The sequence below is a fragment of the Colletotrichum spaethianum genome (genome assembly GCF_022836535.1).
Source record: "Colletotrichum spaethianum MAFF 239500 DNA, contig09, whole genome shotgun sequence".
In the NCBI taxonomy this organism is placed as follows: domain Eukaryota; kingdom Fungi; phylum Ascomycota; class Sordariomycetes; order Glomerellales; family Glomerellaceae; genus Colletotrichum; species Colletotrichum spaethianum.
This window is the reverse complement of record NW_026054779.1, coordinates 1,125,260-1,141,648: the sequence shown is the minus strand read 5'-3', so window position 1 is coordinate 1,141,648 and position 16,389 is coordinate 1,125,260. Positions and strand designations below refer to the sequence as shown.

Here is a 16,389-nt window from a genome sequence, read left to right as displayed (position 1 = left end):
AGCATGTGTTGCCAAAGTTCTTGATCGACTGTCTTACGATTCTTGTATTCCACATACCCTTTTACGGCCTTTATCATGAGACTCCGGAAGATCCGGGAAGTAACATACTTAGAGCATCTGGAGGTGGCGTTTAAAGAGGCTGGCGTTACCCAGCCTGAAGCAGTGGCCACTTTTGTACGTAGTATATGTAGGTAATGGCAAAGCTCGATGTTGTTGACGCACACATCTCGCTCGTTAGTTCGGCGAATAGACGCTCTGCTACTGGTTTTCTCGAGGTACTCAGTGAAAAATGTGAAGTTTTCAGACTTGAAATGCTTGATGTACCCAAGAAACATAACGAGGCTTCAAACTGATGAGGCCGGTTGCTGAAAAATGTCTAAGGTCCCAGCAAAAGCCGACTGACTTGGTCATGTCCTGGGGTTTCTGTGGTTACTTGGTAGTAATGTGCAGGGACCAAACACTTGATGGGCTTGGCTAAAACTACCGACTGGAGGTTTTGGGTCGGTTGTTCTTGCTCCTTTGGTTATCGCGGTGACTCGTTGGTGTGACTATGGATAATTCACTCGGCTCTCGATTTGTCTCCATGAATATCTGACAAAAAGGACCAGAACCTGAACACGTACAATTATGAGGAGGACAATGTACTGAGAACGAGACGTGAGCTTGAAGTCCTAATAGAGCACAACTTGATGATTCAGTGCCCAGATGGTAAGAAACTCACTGTTTTGTTTCTGGTCGTTACCCGGTAATCACCGTTTTTCAATAATTGACCATCATGTTCCCGAGAAATGGCATACATTGACGTCCCAGACTCATTTAATGATCAAGATATTATGTTTAGTTGGTACAGCCGAGGACGAAGTAACATGTCCCAAAGGTATGTAGCGAATCAAGAATCAAAGGTGTCAGTTCAGGATACGATGGGTTCTCCAAGCAAAATCCCAGTAGTACAAACCAGGCTCGACCTACCTGTCAAAGAGACTTGCAAAACAAAATTTTAAAAGGATGAACTATGATATCCAAGTCTTTCAAATTCCGCTAGACACCTGGCTCCAGCGAAAAGTTGCCAACATTGATGGAATACTTAGTTACAAGAACAAAGCCTAGAAAAGACACCGGTACCATCTAAGATTTCTCTAGTTGATAATCAAGCCGGTTTCATTTACATTCTATTTGTTAAAAACCCGGGTCAATCACCGCCCTGTGTCTGGAAAGCATTGATTTTGGTAAGTCTGCTTGTCCAGGTCGATCGTGCTGCGGTGGATGCTGGTGATAGCTGATGTAGGTGTGCAAGAAACCTTCAAGTTTGCGGTCCTTGAAATTCATCTTACTAAGAGAAGTACGTTTTGATCTGTACTTATTGAATGGGAACCAACTTCTCTAGTATTATTTAGCACACCTTGAATAAAAGTGTAAGGAAGGGTCGAAGTATAGGCCTCCAGGTAAAAACAGTGTTTCGGGGGCAAACTGGAATGTTTTGACCACCAAGAACTTAGTCCATCGTGATTAATTTGCAGTGCGATATTATTAAACCTGCAACTTTACGTCTTGAAGAATACTTCGCAAACAGTCGTTGTCCTCCGGTTAAATGAAACTAATGCATGCTCACCTAATTATTCATTCTAATGAGAAATGTAGGTCAGTCGAGATCGATGGTCGGACTGCCAAGAAAATTGACAGGATGGTAGTTCATTTTTGAGATGAAGTCTCGCCATCAATCGTTAATTACACTTCTAGGTGTAATATTCTTTGCAATATTCAGGACCTTGCATTATGGCACACCAGAAACAAGCGGTGTCGTAGCAAAGCTAACATGAAGACCAGCAGAGCCAGTGATAAGGCCGTCATCCAATATCATGTTCTCTTGTAATCCTTCGTAAGACTCTTTGACTGATTGTGAAGGCGATCAAATTGTGTGACGTCACAGAGTAGCAATTCAGATGCGGCCGGGCGCATGATCAAAGAGACTCCCCATCCACCTACCACCACCGCTCGTACTCAGTAAGTTTAGAAAGAAGATGCTTCAGCTGATGAATGTCAAATCGCTTTGACGAGGCGCGACATCAAACCAAAGCTGTTTAATGTCAAGGCCCAAGCGTAGGAGGAAACCGATATCATTTACTGCTGGTTTGGGGTTTGGGTTTCCAACTAAGAATTCTAAATTCCAGCTGAGAGCGAAATTTCGTCCTGACTTTCGGCAACAGAAGCCGATCGCAGGATGTCATCTAGGAGATCGTCAATGCTAATGAATCTAATCGTTCAGGGTTCGTTAGCCGAGGCCTAGACCAATACTTAACCCACATATGCGCAGATGTCACACCATGAAAAACCAACACGTATAGGCAATTGGTGTAAGATTCAGACCAAAGGCGGATCAGATATCAGATCACTATCTTTGGGGATACATAGCACCTGTTTGCCTGGCTTTGCAAGTCTATTATATCGTACTCAGTAAGATTTATTAAATCATGGGGTGTCTCGTCTATCATGAATACTTACTCCGAGAACTTTTTGCAGCCTCACAATTCATCACGTTGACGCTAGCATGGATGTTGCAACTTCGTGACGAGTTCAGCTAACTTAGCAAATACGTAACAACTGATTTAAGGATACCCATGAAACCGGACTACCGAGGTAGTTAATGTGGACGGGCAATTAAGATTTCAAAGTTGAATGATCATTTGAAGTTATCTGATCGATGAGAGCAGCTTCTGTAGGGTTATTATTGAGATATATAAGAGACCCGATTAGTTAGGACTGGTTTTGGTTTTCTTCAGTATTCCCAACAGTGCATATTACAGCGCCCATTATCCAATCCTCATATATACCAGACTTCTTTGTCTCCTGCCCGTTGTCCTAGTCATAATGCTTTCCATTAATCTTGTTCTCAATGTCTTGGCAGCATGTGCCGCTGTTGTTGTGGCTGCCCCAGTGGATGACGCTTCCGGACCTGCGTTGATCGCTCGGGCTGATGCCACTGTCTACATGTGCGAGGACAGCGGCTACAAGGGCCGCTGCCGGACGGAAAGAATCCAAACTGGAGCTTGCTGTATGTTCATTACTTCGTATTGATTGACTGGGCAAGAGATCGTACTGACATCTTTAATCAAGACAATGTGCCCAGAGATCTCGTCGATCGCATTAGCGCGATTCGCAATGATGACAGAAAGTCCAGTGATTGTACTTGGTACCGGTGAGTTACAAAACTTTGCCTCAAGTCGAATTTCCTAATCTAATGTTGAATGTTTCCTCATGAATAACTTTTTTGGTCTCTAACAGTGACTACGATTGCCGTGGTGACACCTACCGCAATCAGGACGACGCTAACCTAGGAGATGGGAACGCTCACTTCAATGATTCCATCCGCAGCTACGAGTGCAAAAAGAAATAATTGTCGACTAGTCTTCATGACTCTCTAGCGCTCATGTTGAGGTTGTCCCCATTCGGTATGGAATGAGCAGGTACAGATGGCAGTGAATAGTCTGGGGTTTGTTTTCTTTTCAATTTTTTTCTGGCACGGATTTCAATACAAGGGTGCAATATAATGTGGATAATAAAAAAAATCACTCAGCTATATTATTAAAGGAACGAATGCAAGTTGAACGTCCTTCGCAGCAACGATTTGGTTTGTTCCTGGTAAGCTTGACCGCACGCTTTTCTGCATCAGATAACGGAAGGCTCAGGGAGAAGCTCAAAGGTATCAATGATATTACTGTCGAATGTTGGTCTGTGCACTCATCAATTTCATCAATTAGGAAACACTCCTTGCAATACGTCTGTCTTAAATCCTGCTGCAAGCCTTTGAGACTGAGCGTTTGAACAAAGCATACAGATGTTTGGAAACCCATGCCACCCGAACTGCTAATAGAACAGAATTTCGCCAAAATCATGATGATCTTTCCTCTACCAAGCACCGCCCCTACTCGTCTTAAATGTGTTGGTTTCACACACTTAGCCAGTTTTGCAGCCGCCAAGGCGAACGCTCTCAGCGTACATCTCATAAGTGTCCGCATTGGCAGCAGCCTGGCTAGCCGACAGGGCCTGAGCGGCAGTAGGGCCGTAAGCGTAGTCGGTCGTGCCGTACAAGTGCGTCATCTCGTGGAGGATGCTACCAGCCTTGTCATAGTCGTCACCCGAGCATTGCGAGGCGAGCTCGGGGAAGTCCCAGAAGCCGTTGTTAGGGCACGGGACAATAACGTTGGCCGAAGGGACGGTGTACAGCAAAGCAGAGCCGTCCGTACAGTCGCTGTACGTGTCGGTGCAAGAGATCTTGGGCGAAGTGGTCTGGACGTTGGCCACGTCGTTGTAGATGGTCCGCACCTTGGATTCAACCGAGGTTGATTTGAACCTGAACGGGGGACAAAGTCAGAACCTGTGTCATTTTAAAGTACGTATGGGGCCCATAATTGCTCACCAAGTGGTGAAGTAGTAGGCTGCGGTGTTAGCAGCAGTGTAAGCCTTGCTAGCCATGGAGATGGCGTCGGAGACGCTGGTCTTCAAAGTGCTTGTTTGCGAGCTGGAGCACGAAGAGTACGTGATGGAACGCTTCTGAATGCGGGACGAGATGGCTGGCTCGCCTCTGCGCGAAATGTGCTCCCTAGAAATGCGGAGGTTAACACCGGGCTAGCAATCAGCGCGTGTAAAGAGCATACTCAGCAACGGTAGACTGGTCAGGAGTGACCTCTACTTCGCCGGACGTCACATCTGCACACACAGCCAGCTCCTTGAAAGAAGAAGGCGTGTTCTCTCCCGTGGCGTAGCGGAAACCCTGAATGGCAGTGACCTTGGCCTGCTCGATGCCGCTGAGCTTGTAGCTCTTGGCCGCGTTGACCGAAACGGTGACGGTTTGGCCAGCCTCAATCTTCTGGAACGCACCAGCCGCGAGGCCGGTACGCTTGTAGTTGACGAAGACGCCCTCAAAGGGGAGTGCCTTGCCCTCTGCTCTTGTGTTAGCCCTTGTTCAATCACCTTGTTTCCCGTCGTATCAAACTATTGCTCTACATACCTGCGTCAGTCACCAAGAGATCCTTGGTGGCATGGTCGCTGAACACCGTGTTACCCTTAAAGACCGAAATGGACTCGTTGCCCGTGTTCGTGACTGCGACATTGACAACGTGGTTCTCCGCGTTGGTGATCTCGACGGAGAGAGGGCAAGTGGCTGAGGCAGCACCAGCAAGGAGAGCGATGGGAAGGGCTTTGGCAATCATTTTGACGGATAGACTTGGATGAAGGACTCTGGCTGGAGAGACAAGAACATCACGATATTGACAGAGACTCTTTAGTTGTATAAATACTCAGTCTACTCCATGTTATCCGCTCCAGACGATCATCCGACGGCAAGGGCCGAGATAAGCCAAAGCGGAGGAATTCCCATGTCAAGGAGGTGAATATACAAGAGCAAGCCCCGGAATGCATCGTTCCACTTCCTTGAAGGCTTACATTCCATGCTATCTAGCCTTCATTTGGAAGGTGGCGAATCAGGTGCGATCAATACATCTTGCTTAAGCGCGAGCCTATTCGAAGAGAGGCTTCGGAAAGCCAGCTGGGTCAAGGAGGTGTGAAGAAAGGTGGGTAGAATGCATACTGCCGACAATTTGCCAAATCACAGAGTGGATCACGGTTGTATTGTGACCTCGGCAGGTGGGCAAGGGGAGGGGATAGGTAGGCGGAAAATCCGGCAATTGGACGCATAGACCATAGTTCAACGATTTCCGCTAGACACTTTAGGAAGGCTCTTGGCAGTTCGCAACGAAAACGGTAGGTGGCATGAACAATAATCAGGGGTAGGGGGCCCAGCGCAATAATAATACCGATGAGTATGTCGTATTGTGAACCTTTGAACATATGCTTATCGGTGGCCTTAAGTCAACTTTGTCCTCCAATGCCCCTCTCGAGATTACATCAGACCGATTGCGGATGCTCCCGAAAGCTGTGTGGGGAACAACGATACTAGGGTAACGAGATAAACGGATGCGCCTTATCTGGTTCAATTAAGGCGGCGCTCGTGTTCTGGCATAAAGGTGCTGCGAGGTTAGCATGCACTTACTACTGGACATGCCTATTTAGTGAATCAAGGCCGAACGTCCTTTCTTTGATGTAACGGTGTACTTGTTGTGGGCGTCGTCGAGTCTTGGTCCGACGAGCATGCTGCTTGAAGTGAGATGCGTAAAGGGACTTTTGAGGACGGAAGCCGCCAAAAGAAGCCGTCATTCCGGGCATAGTTGAGAGGAAATACAGTAGGGAAGATTTAAATGGGCATGGAAGCAGGGATATTCTCACGACTCACTCTTCTTCATAGTCAGCTGAGGACGCTGCTCGACATAGCAGAGTCTTGATTCCTCATGGTTCGTAATGTACGCAAATTCGGAGAGCAAGACTTTGTTTGAGATTACTCACACTCGTCCCCTCATTCTCCCAGCAAACCCAACCGTCAAAGAATGTGGTTCATCGAATGCCAAATTTTCGGACGATGTTTTTAGCCATTTGTAGGTACTTTATGTGTTGGAATATTTCAATGATGTTCAATCTAGGTTCGGCACCTGCAGAGTGGATCGACAGAATTGATATCGCCAAGAGAAGCCAAGAATGAGCCAAGAGGCTTGGCCGATCGTAGCGTCTTAGCCGCATAATCCGTACTTTGTTCTTTTTGGGGTGTATGGCTGCTGTAATTCAAGAGAGTACAAGAGCCTTAGCTGTCTAAAGCTTTCGGATAATTTATTGTAGCACTTGATCTTCTGTTTTAGAAAATACAACCTGCTTGCACTTACCTGTTATGTGGGTGATAGCATCTCCTTCGACAGGTTCTTATGGACCCTTTACTCAATTCATTTGGTGCGGCGGCTACCTTCTGGTCGATGGCTGATTCTTCTTGATTCGCAGTTGCAGTGTGAGAATGAACCTCGCTCAAGACACCTCATCAGTCTTTTGTCGGAACATGTTATCACACCGCCTATCTTTGCTTTTGAGAAGGCATTGACCCTCTTTTCTGGTTGATATCGGTAAAACATATTATGCGTTGGTCTTGTGCCCCTTCACGGCGGACTAGTTGCGCTACGTATAGCCTCTGTTTGTTGTTTGCGCTTTGCTCCGACATCAGGTAAGACTTTTCTGGCCTACCCCTGCTTTTTTCTATTTCCATCAACGTTTTGTAATATTTCTTAAAAATCATATCGAAAGCCAGTCTATGTTATTGTCCAATCCGATTTGTATGATCTAGTTGATCTTGACAATGTAATGGAGAAGAACGAGAAGCTCTAATATCAACTAAATTTGCCTACTCCAATGCCTACAGCTCCAATACCACCACCCTGGTAGGTTGCAAAAGTCTTGCCCCCACGGATAAAGTTGACATTAGCCCAAACCTAAAACCGGACATATCATTAGCGTTTGTTTATTCAAGTTAGGGTCAACGAGACGAATGCCCGGGCTAATACTCACGAGTACCAAGTTCACCTCAATATCCCATTCCCCATGTAAGTCTTCCTCGTTGTCATAGTATACGTGGTCCCTAAAGATTTTAGCCATATTTGAGGAAGTGAACGTAATCTTATGCATAATAGAGATTGCTTGTATGACTTGATGATGGGTAGAAGTTGTTGAATAGTGCAGTATTTCGATAAAGAGTCAAATTGTGAAGAGCAGTACTTATGCTGACACCGAAGTGGGAAAGATTCTAAAGAATCCACCGACCTGCCCACCCCCGCCATGATTCATATTGCCTTTCAGCAGAATCTTTCAACCGATTATCTTAGTAATAACGAGCAACCGCTTAGGAGACGATGTTCACTCGCAGTTACATCCATACTAACCAGAAATCCTGCAAAAGAACCATTGGCGGAAACCTTGTTAGCGAAACCTAGAGGATTCACGGGTACCGTCGCATGTACATGCGATACTGCAGGGTTGGGCTTGGAAAGCGGCGCGAGAAAGTTGAGTAGCCACGCTTCACCGCCATCCCTGGAGACGATATGGTGGAAGATGTCGTCAAGTAAGCGAGGGTCATCTGTGTCTGAAGGTGGATCAAGACGAGCCATGAACTTGATGAATTGAGTACGGGCATCCGCGTCGGTCTTTTCGTTCATCATGGCCATGATGTCCGGCTAAACCTTCTGGTCTTGTTTTGTAGAGGATGACTGTTGAGGGTTGTTTTTGGTACTGAGAATGGGTCGAAGGAGCGATCATATTCACTTTAAATAATTCTTGCTGCATGCTCACGGCATGCTAAAAAGGACAATTGGGCAGATTGTTGCATCATATTCGACTGGATAATGCCGTCATCTGCTAGCTGGAGATAGTAACGTCACTGCATTTACCTATGAGTAGCAGTAATGCGTCTAGGCAGGCATCATGTTTACGAAGGCTAAGCACAATGATAACGACTGGGCGTCTTGCGCTATACCCGACTGAGTATGTGTCTGAGATTCTCGGGCGACAACTTGGCAACTTGGAGGTTTGAACCACCAGCTCTCAGCCAGCCCTTTAACCCCCTTAGAGTTCAGACTATCCTGGGGCAACAGCTCTGTCTTAGTTTCCAGCTTTCCTCTCAACCGCTGAGAAACCAAAAACGGCGACTCTACTTGAGATCAGAGCCGCCATTGAGTGGGAAAATAAACCGCCACTTTTTCTAAGAGTCTCAACCCAACTGCATCACTACACAGCGTTCAATAAGAAGCCACCAGAAGAAACCATTTTGACAACTTTTTGTGTCAATGAGGACAATCAAGGATACAGGTCTTCTTTTATCAACTCCGGTCTGGTACCGTTGTTGTCCTCGTAAAGTAGAAAGGTCAAGGTCAAACCAACAATTTTCTTTAATTTTCTCGCCCTCTTGAACTGGTAAAGGTTATGAGTGCGAATCTTCGTGGGGGTACTAGGCTGCGCGGGTGATTTCATGTGAAACAGCTAGCTTAGAAACATGATTATCTGATCGGCATATGGATTTGTATGCACACATAGTCGCACATCATGGTCAATGGAGGGACATGGCTGATGGAGAGACACAGCTGAAGAAGAGTCATCGTTGGCCTTCAGCCTGGTAGGGATTGGTAAGCTAGCATATATGAAAGAGAGATGAAACGATGCAGAGCTACGTTTAGTCCTTCTCCGCATGTATAGGTGCCACTTAGAGCCTGGTGATATTCGGATAAATCCACATACGAGCAGGCGCGGGCCCCGTGGGCTATGTACTTAGTGTACCACGAGCTTGAATAGCGTCATCGAGGAGACGTTTGATGTAGCGCTGGGGTTTGCGGGTGCTCAAGCGGTTGTTGAAGCCTCCGTCTCGACGGTACGGCCTGACGGGCGCGTGGTATTCGCCGGTCTCGCGGCACAGAGCGTTTGGATTGCGACCACGTCTCTAGTCACCCAGGATGTCTCGCTCAGGGGCTTAAGGAGCGCGAATATCCAGGAAGTTCGTTAGTTATTGAGCCTTCTGGCCTCAAGATCGCTCACGCCGTACGCAGAGGAAAGTCCCTTTGAGTATGTTCCCACCGGTCTTGAATCGCTGGGCACGGGTGAGGTGAACAGATCTTTCTACACGGTTCCCTGAGAATCGGGAGAATAGAAAACTGGACAGAACCAAAATAATCAAAATGGCCATATTGTCTTGATCTCATACAGCGCTTCATAATCATTACTCATGACACAATAGTACATCACTCATAGCACCGCCCTTATCACAGAGCAAGCTCACCCATCTCCTCCTCCATACTCCTCCTCTTCACGATCCGTTTTCTCCCCACTCTCCTCTCCTCCCTCGCCGCCTCGACAGCCCTCTCCAGGTCTGCCCTCCTGGACTCCCTCTCCCTCCTCTCTTCTTCCTTCATGTCTTCTGCCCTTCGCCTCCTCTCACACAAAACGTGCTCCCTCTCCCGGATCTCATCTTCCGCCTCCCTGTTCTTGTTCGCTGCCCTCCTCCCCTGAATCTCCTTCAAGACCCTCTCCTCCGCCGACGTCGGCTTTCCTTGCGCCCTCAACTCTGCGTCTGTCGCCAGCCTCGCTTTCCGTAGTCGCATCCGCGTCTTCTGCGACTGCGGCACCGCCATGAAGGTCAACCGCGTCTTCTCCCCTGTCGGCAGCTCCACGCGGTACGACGTCTTGGTGTCATCCAGCCCGGCCACCACCTTGCCGGTGTGCAGCTCGATCCAGTTCCGGTCTTCCTCCTCCAAGTCACATCCCAAGAACCGCTCCCGCACCATGGAATCCACATAGACGCAGAAGTTCGTCGTGAAGTTCCGGTAGAGGTCCTTGCACCCTTTACTAAAGTCCATCGCACGGAAATCCACGGCCTGCGCCGCCCGCGCGAAGACAGTATGCCGCTGGATCGCTGTGCTCGCACGGAAGCTCCTGTCCATTTCCCACAAGACGGCGTTGTCCTTGTACTTGCCTACCCACGTCAGCTCGAGCCGCGTCAGCTCCGGCAGCGACTTGCCCAGCGACGCCATGTCCGCGGCGTGCTTCCTCACGACCTCGGGCCGGACGGCCAGCGTCCTCAGACCCTTGCACTGCTTCAGCACGCCCCAGAACTGCAGCCACCGCGGGATGCCGCCCCTCTGTCTGATCCTCGTGCCGGTGAAGAGGTTCTTCGACGTTCGCGGGTCCGTGTCCCAGGGATCCGCCGAGGCGATGTAGACGTGCCTCAACAGCGGGCGGTACGCCTCGCGCAGCCTCGCGCCGACACAGATCGCGAACTCATCCGGGTGGTCGAAAACAAACGTGTTGGTGGACCAGAAGATCGGCGCCGCCTCTCGGTGGACTTGGCGGCATGCGAGAAGGAAGTTCAGCGTCGTGCGCTTTGCGCAGCGGCACTGTAGCGGCCGGTCCCAGGGATACAGCTCTTGAGCTGGAATGAAATTGACGGCGAGATCGAGGACGTGGCAGGCGGCGGGCTCGATGGAGGTGCGGGTGTGGTTGTGGCGGAAGTGGCAATCCTGGTGGTGGTTGCGGGAGTGTTTCGGCGCGGTGACGAGGACATGATGGTAGATGAGGTTGCGCAGCTCGAGGGGTAGCCCGAGGAGACGTTTGCTGGAGGCTGGGTGTTGATGGGCTGGGAGGGGGATCGTGAGGGTAAGGGTCGCCATTGTTTCTGACATCAACTTCACGTCGGCGATGAATGCAGTAGATGTAATAGATGGGTGTGTCGTGGTGGCCAATGCGTAAACCTAGAATTCAAGACAGGCTATGGCAGTGCAACGAGACGGCGGGAAGAGGGTGAGTCTCGCAGGCAAAGTGGGTGAGATAGGTGAGATGGGGCAGTCGAGAATATCAGGCAGCCGGCGCGGCTCATCACGGGTTTTGTCTTTGCTGGATGCAGGCTGCGTTGCAAGCCTCGTTTGAGCGGGTGGAGGAGGCAGCCGCCGAGTGAGTCACTTGGGCGAATCAACACATGGGCCAAACAGACTGGATTGAGGCCTATTTACTGGGCTGTCAGCCTTGGAATGCACGGGCAGGCATTGCACTGCATTGTTGAGCCAATTGGCGAGGGACCGCAAGCAGGAGGGAGAAATATGTACAATTTGGTTGGAGGAAGCGGTGCGGATCGAGGCGTAGTGAGGCGGTGCTACGGACGGCACCGCCGTAGGTGATTTGCTGCGGGCGCCGTATGGAGGGGACGCCTGCAATGTTGCGTCTGATGTCAATCTGCATGGCCATCTCACACGCGTCCAGGCTGCATATTCCTGCAAAAAGATGAGACATTGTTAGGTTGATGAATTAGGTTCGCTACATAACTTCTGTTGATATTTGATGTCGTGACGGTCGTGTTAATCCAATATGGACAAAACCATGTTCGCCTGCGCCCAAATTCCATTCCCGAGATGCCGGGTCTGATTGTCTTCGCGCGCCAATGTCTAGCCCTGCGCAACGGTGTCGCGGATGATCTTGTTGCAATCAACGGGGTTCTCGAACACAAACCAGTCGTCGCGAGGAACGTGCTTGAACGCCTTCTCGAAGCGCTCCGGTTCGTTCTTGGCCGAAATACCGACGGCCGCAATGTCGGTAACCTTGCGGATCAGAATGAGCTTGACCCAGCCCTTGAACTCGCGGTAGCTGGAAGCCGTCAGCAGGAAAAACATAAATCGGCATTTCAAGGCCACTTACATGTCACCATAGGCCTCAGGGTCGGATTGCGTAGAGTCGCCAATGAGAATGAACTTTCTCTTGGGCAGCCAGCCATGCACCTTTCTCATGCGCTCCACTTTGTACTCCTCCGTGGCCATGGTCAGGGCTGACAACAGGCCCGCAACCGTCTTCCAGCTCGAGTCGCGGAGGATGATGGTTCCCGGAGGATAGTACTTGTCGCGAAACTCGCGCAGAAACGGGTACAAGTTGTACGGCGAGGCTGAGAGGTAGAACCACGGCGACTCCTGCGGCAGAAGCGCCTTGATGTTCCTGTACAGCTCCGGCATGCCCTCAATGGGCGTCGGCTCGTTGACAAACGTCTCGCGGAGGATGCCCACGGGGTCGCTCGTCTGCGTCAGCTTGATCGTGTCGTCGACATCTGCGGGATACTGTGTTAGTTGTGAACGAGTCGCAGACCTCAACCCTCCGTACCTGAGATGATCGCCCAGCCCTCTGGTGCAGCGAAGAATGTCTTCATCTCCAACAGGCCCGTCGCGCCCCGCGGCACGGCGGCGCTCGACGTGACCATGGTGCCAGAAGGCTGGTCGCTGACCTTGAGCGTATCGGTGCTGATGCCGTTCGTCCCCGAGGGTCCCAACTTGAGCTCCTTCTTCTGGTGCACAACCCGCAGCAGTCGCGAGGGCTGCACGTCCCAGAGGAACGGCAGTAACCTCTCCTCGATCGTCGCCAGCTCCTCAGCGTCGTCAGCAAGACCAAGCTTCTGGGCGACACCCTGCACGATGTCGATGACGGTGCATTTCGGTTCCTTTTCGAAAACGGCAGCGACGAACTCGGCCTGCCAGCTGCCTATGCGCGAGGGCTTGTACGCCGTGTTGTCGAGGAGCCAGACAATATCGTCGTCGGTCACGGGCCGGCCCCACGGGTTGTAGCTGCCAAGGTGTGAGAGCAGGCCGCTGGCCGTCATGAAGGCCGATTGTAAAGTCGGAACCCTAGGGTTGGGAAGCTGGGCTTCGATCTCGTCGAAGCGACGTTCTTTGCGCGTTCGTTTCTGCATCTCGTCTGCGTATGCGGCGGCGGTCTTGTTGTCGTCTTGCCCGGCCATTATTGCGGTTTGCGAGTAGCCTCGATGTATTTATACGGCTGCTGTGTCTCTCGGTGTGCCTTTTGCCTCTCGACAAAGGCTTGGCGGTCACTTGGATCGATGCGACAGCAACGTGACTTGGGCACGGTATTACTCGTGCCTTGGCGGCGAAGTGGTTGGTAGGCTGACGGCTCAAGGCTGAAAGGCGGATGTCTCTCGAAAGAAGTTGGTCTTTGGTTGACTGGGGCTCGTGGAGGATGGAAGACAGGCAAGAGGGACGATGTATCCGTAGGCTGTACGAGGGGGAAATGTTGGTAGTGTCTCAACTTGAAGAGGACGTGTCGGGGGTTGGAGCTGGAGCTATGCGACAAGTCAACAATAGCAGGCAGGCGAATTCAGAGAGGTACTGGCTGGACGGGGAGCGCCAGGCCCTCCAACTCCTGCTCCAAAACAGAGCGATCGATGCATTATGTCAGAGCTAGCCGGGCTGGCTGCATCGTCTGGGTGGTGGGAGGTGTCCGTGACATGGTTTAGGGCGACGGGCGGCGAGCTGTGACAGGACTACTCCATCAGATGGTCGCTAGCTACTGGTAACCAAGTCGCAGCGAGTCTTGGCTGAATATGCGCCCCCCTTGAGTCCCGTCCCTTGTGACCGCCATGCCGCAAGTGACCAGGCAATGACGATGGGATGGGCGCCGCATCTGTTGCAAGCGAAGGTGTGTCGGAGGCGTAGGAGAGGTGGAGGGATGGGTGGGTGAAGGAGGAACAACAGTACATGCTGGGAGGGCGGGGACGGGAGGCACCACCCGGGACTCACCCGCGCTGCCAAATCCCTGTCGCACCCTCCTAGCCAGTAAATGTGTAGGATCCGAAAACAACCCGATCTTACGCGTTGGCCTTACTTGCATCGCAGTTCGATGGATCATGTCAGGCACCTTCAATCACGTGCACCTGGTTCTGCGACGATGACAAAAGTGCAAGCTGTTGCTTTACTCGGAACATGGGAATAGTGGCACAAGAGGCTTGACTGCCAAAACAACTGTCCCTGGCAAGGCTCGAACTTGCGACCTTTGGATATCCCGGGCTTTCAGCCGAGTCATATGAGTAATGATATGAGACCAACGCTCTACCGACTGAGCCACAGAGACCAACTGCTGTGGCTTAAGTTAACACAAAACTGATCATGTACTGTATGAACAGGTGAGCAACAACGAGTCATCTCGGTTGTTTGATACCTCAGAGATGCCTTCAGCACGCATGCCTCCTTCGGGATGATATTACCAGTCCCAAAGTCCAGAATTCCTACTCTGGCTTGCTAACTATCCGGCGTCCCCAATGGAATGCCGATAGGCTATCGGATATGTCGGTAGCATTAGTGCAACAGCAAGCTGACCTATTACTCAGACTTGGAATGTCCCCGCGAGATACTTCAGTTTACACGATTCCCCGAATCTCATTGAATCAAACCCGACAATTCAACTCTACCTATCATCTTTGTGATCTTCAAAATGTCGTCTTCCACGTTCAAACCCCCTCTCACAGTCACCCACATCACCACAGCCGCAGCTATACTCAACATCAGCGGCATCGACTTCCTCACAGACCCCGTCTTCTCGCCTGCCGGCACAGAATGGAAGAGACGCGTGGGCATACTCAAAAACACTGAAGACCCTGTCGTGCAACTTCAGAATCTCCCTGTCATCGACGCCATTCTCCTTAGCCACGAGGACCATCCTGACAACCTTGACGAACTGCGCCGGCGACTTCTCGACGGCCGAACAGTTTTGACCACAGCCGATGGTGTTCGAAATCTCGCACCTCGGCCTGGTGTTCAGGCCCTGCAGCCGTGGGAGTCAGTTGTGCTCACAATTGGCGGGAGGGAGTTCCAAGTAACCGGAACGCCGTGCCAGCATCTCCCAGGCGGAGAGGTGACGGGCTTCTTCCTCAGTGCTGTGGAGTTTGGTAGTAAAAATGGCTTGCCGAATGCCATCTACATCTCCGGCGACACCATCTACCTAGAAGAGTTGGCGCAGATGCGAGAGAAATTTTACATCTCCGCCGCGATCTTGAATGTTGGGGCAACCAAGATCGCTGTTACGGACCCTCCCCTGCAGATCACCATGGACGGGAAGCAAGCTTCCCGCTTGTTCCACGAGCCCATCCAACGAATGCAGTGAAGACCTGTGAAAATCGCACCTGAGATACGCATGAGCTGCGTAGCGAGACATCTGCATTCAGCAAACGTATGGGACTCTGCAGGGATGCAAGATGCAGGAGCAGCCATTAGGTATATGCAATGGGGTTCCAATTGTGCTACACCGAGTCTTGTGTAAGCTATATCCAATCATGCAGCCGGTTTAATAAACCAGATTGGGCAGTTGACAACGTGCATGTAAAGTTAAGTCATTCTTGCTTGACCCATGTAAAATTGGACGTCTTGTGGTTTTGCCAAGACTACGAGCAGTGATGCCAGAATCGTTGGAACTTGGCGTCACGTTGAAACGCTAGACTACGTGGTGACAACGGGCGCAGCTGACACAAGCTCGGCACGAAAATTAACACAACTCTGATGGGATATTTATCAAGTCGCACTGCTTTTCTAGCTAGTGTACCCCAGTAACGCCGTTTTTTGCTACGAAAAATTGTTATCCAACAGAAATCTGCCAAGATATCTTTGAAAACTGATGAGCGAAAAAAGGTTTAAATAAAAAACGATAAAAGCCAACTGGCAAAAGAAAAACGTGTGACAGTAGATGTTAGTTTCCGAAACCGAGAATCGGTCTCGGGGCTGTGCCTACCTCTCAAAAATGAGAGGGCATCATGTTTGCCACTACACCATATCGGATTGGACATTGGTGTAACAATCGTGTTGCGGAGTCCTACATCTAGTGGAGCGCCACAGATTCGGCGATTGTTAGCCCGCTGTGAGACCATTCTTTTCCATCAGATTATACCCAGTAATCAAACTGTTGGTAACTCAGAAAGAGGTTGCGGATGCTAATAAATTTGTAATCAAGCCACCATTTGCCTCATCGCTTCGTATGTTGTCATCTTGGGTGCACTGTGTGCCTTGGGGTGCCACTTTGTTGCTCAGGTGTAGATGCGTCACCCGCTGTCCTAAGATCGCGTGAGCAGACCGAGCAGAAAACAGATAGGACGATCAACATGAAGTTTGTTACTAGTCTTGACGGCGCGCCTGAGTGCGGGTTGAATTAGTGTATTGAAGGTTG

The 16,389-nt window shown here is 50.3% G+C and overlaps 5 protein-coding genes and 2 non-coding genes across 7 annotated transcripts; 1 reads left to right on the top strand and 6 right to left on the bottom strand.

Moving 5' to 3' along the window:
* Nucleotides 1-3,951: 3,951 nt before the first annotated feature.
* On the bottom strand, nt 3,952-5,207 carry ColSpa_04515 (neutral protease 2; the record flags this gene model as incomplete). Its single annotated transcript, XM_049270727.1, has 4 exons — nt 3,952-4,348; nt 4,415-4,597; nt 4,653-4,938; nt 5,006-5,207. 4 exons carry the CDS (start codon nt 5,205-5,207, stop codon nt 3,952-3,954), a joined length of 1,068 nt encoding a protein of 355 aa, XP_049126684.1.
* A 2,585-nt stretch (nt 5,208-7,792) lies between these two features.
* On the bottom strand, nt 7,793-8,090 carry ColSpa_04514 (uncharacterized protein; the record flags this gene model as incomplete). Its single annotated transcript, XM_049270726.1, has 2 exons — nt 7,793-7,816; nt 7,887-8,090. The coding sequence occupies 2 exons, from the start codon at nt 8,088-8,090 to the stop codon at nt 7,793-7,795; spliced, it is 228 nt and encodes a 75-aa protein (XP_049126683.1).
* A 1,584-nt stretch (nt 8,091-9,674) lies between these two features.
* ColSpa_04513 (uncharacterized protein) lies at nt 9,675-11,078 on the bottom strand (the record flags this gene model as incomplete). Its single annotated transcript, XM_049270725.1, has 1 exon — nt 9,675-11,078. One exon carries the CDS (start codon nt 11,076-11,078, stop codon nt 9,675-9,677), a length of 1,404 nt encoding a protein of 467 aa, XP_049126682.1.
* Nucleotides 11,079-11,846: 768 nt separating this feature from the next.
* On the bottom strand, nt 11,847-13,180 carry ColSpa_04512 (phosphatidate phosphatase APP1; the record flags this gene model as incomplete). The annotated part of the gene is made up of 3 exons (XM_049270724.1): nt 11,847-12,045; nt 12,097-12,496; nt 12,550-13,180. The coding sequence occupies 3 exons, from the start codon at nt 13,178-13,180 to the stop codon at nt 11,847-11,849; spliced, it is 1,230 nt and encodes a 409-aa protein (XP_049126681.1).
* A 1,019-nt stretch (nt 13,181-14,199) lies between these two features.
* ColSpa_tRNA_117 lies at nt 14,200-14,307 on the bottom strand. The gene is made up of 2 exons: nt 14,271-14,307; nt 14,200-14,235 (listed from the first exon to the last, which is right to left on the bottom strand). It is a non-coding gene; the product is annotated as a tRNA-Met (tRNA).
* A 360-nt stretch (nt 14,308-14,667) lies between these two features.
* Nucleotides 14,668-15,336, top strand: ColSpa_04511 (uncharacterized protein; the record flags this gene model as incomplete). Its single annotated transcript, XM_049270723.1, has 1 exon — nt 14,668-15,336. One exon carries the CDS (start codon nt 14,668-14,670, stop codon nt 15,334-15,336), a length of 669 nt encoding a protein of 222 aa, XP_049126680.1.
* Nucleotides 15,337-15,920: 584 nt separating this feature from the next.
* Nucleotides 15,921-16,004, bottom strand: ColSpa_tRNA_116. Its single transcript is given in 2 exon segments — nt 15,921-15,955; nt 15,968-16,004. It is a non-coding gene; the product is annotated as a tRNA-Glu (tRNA).
* Nucleotides 16,005-16,389: the final 385 nt, after the last annotated feature.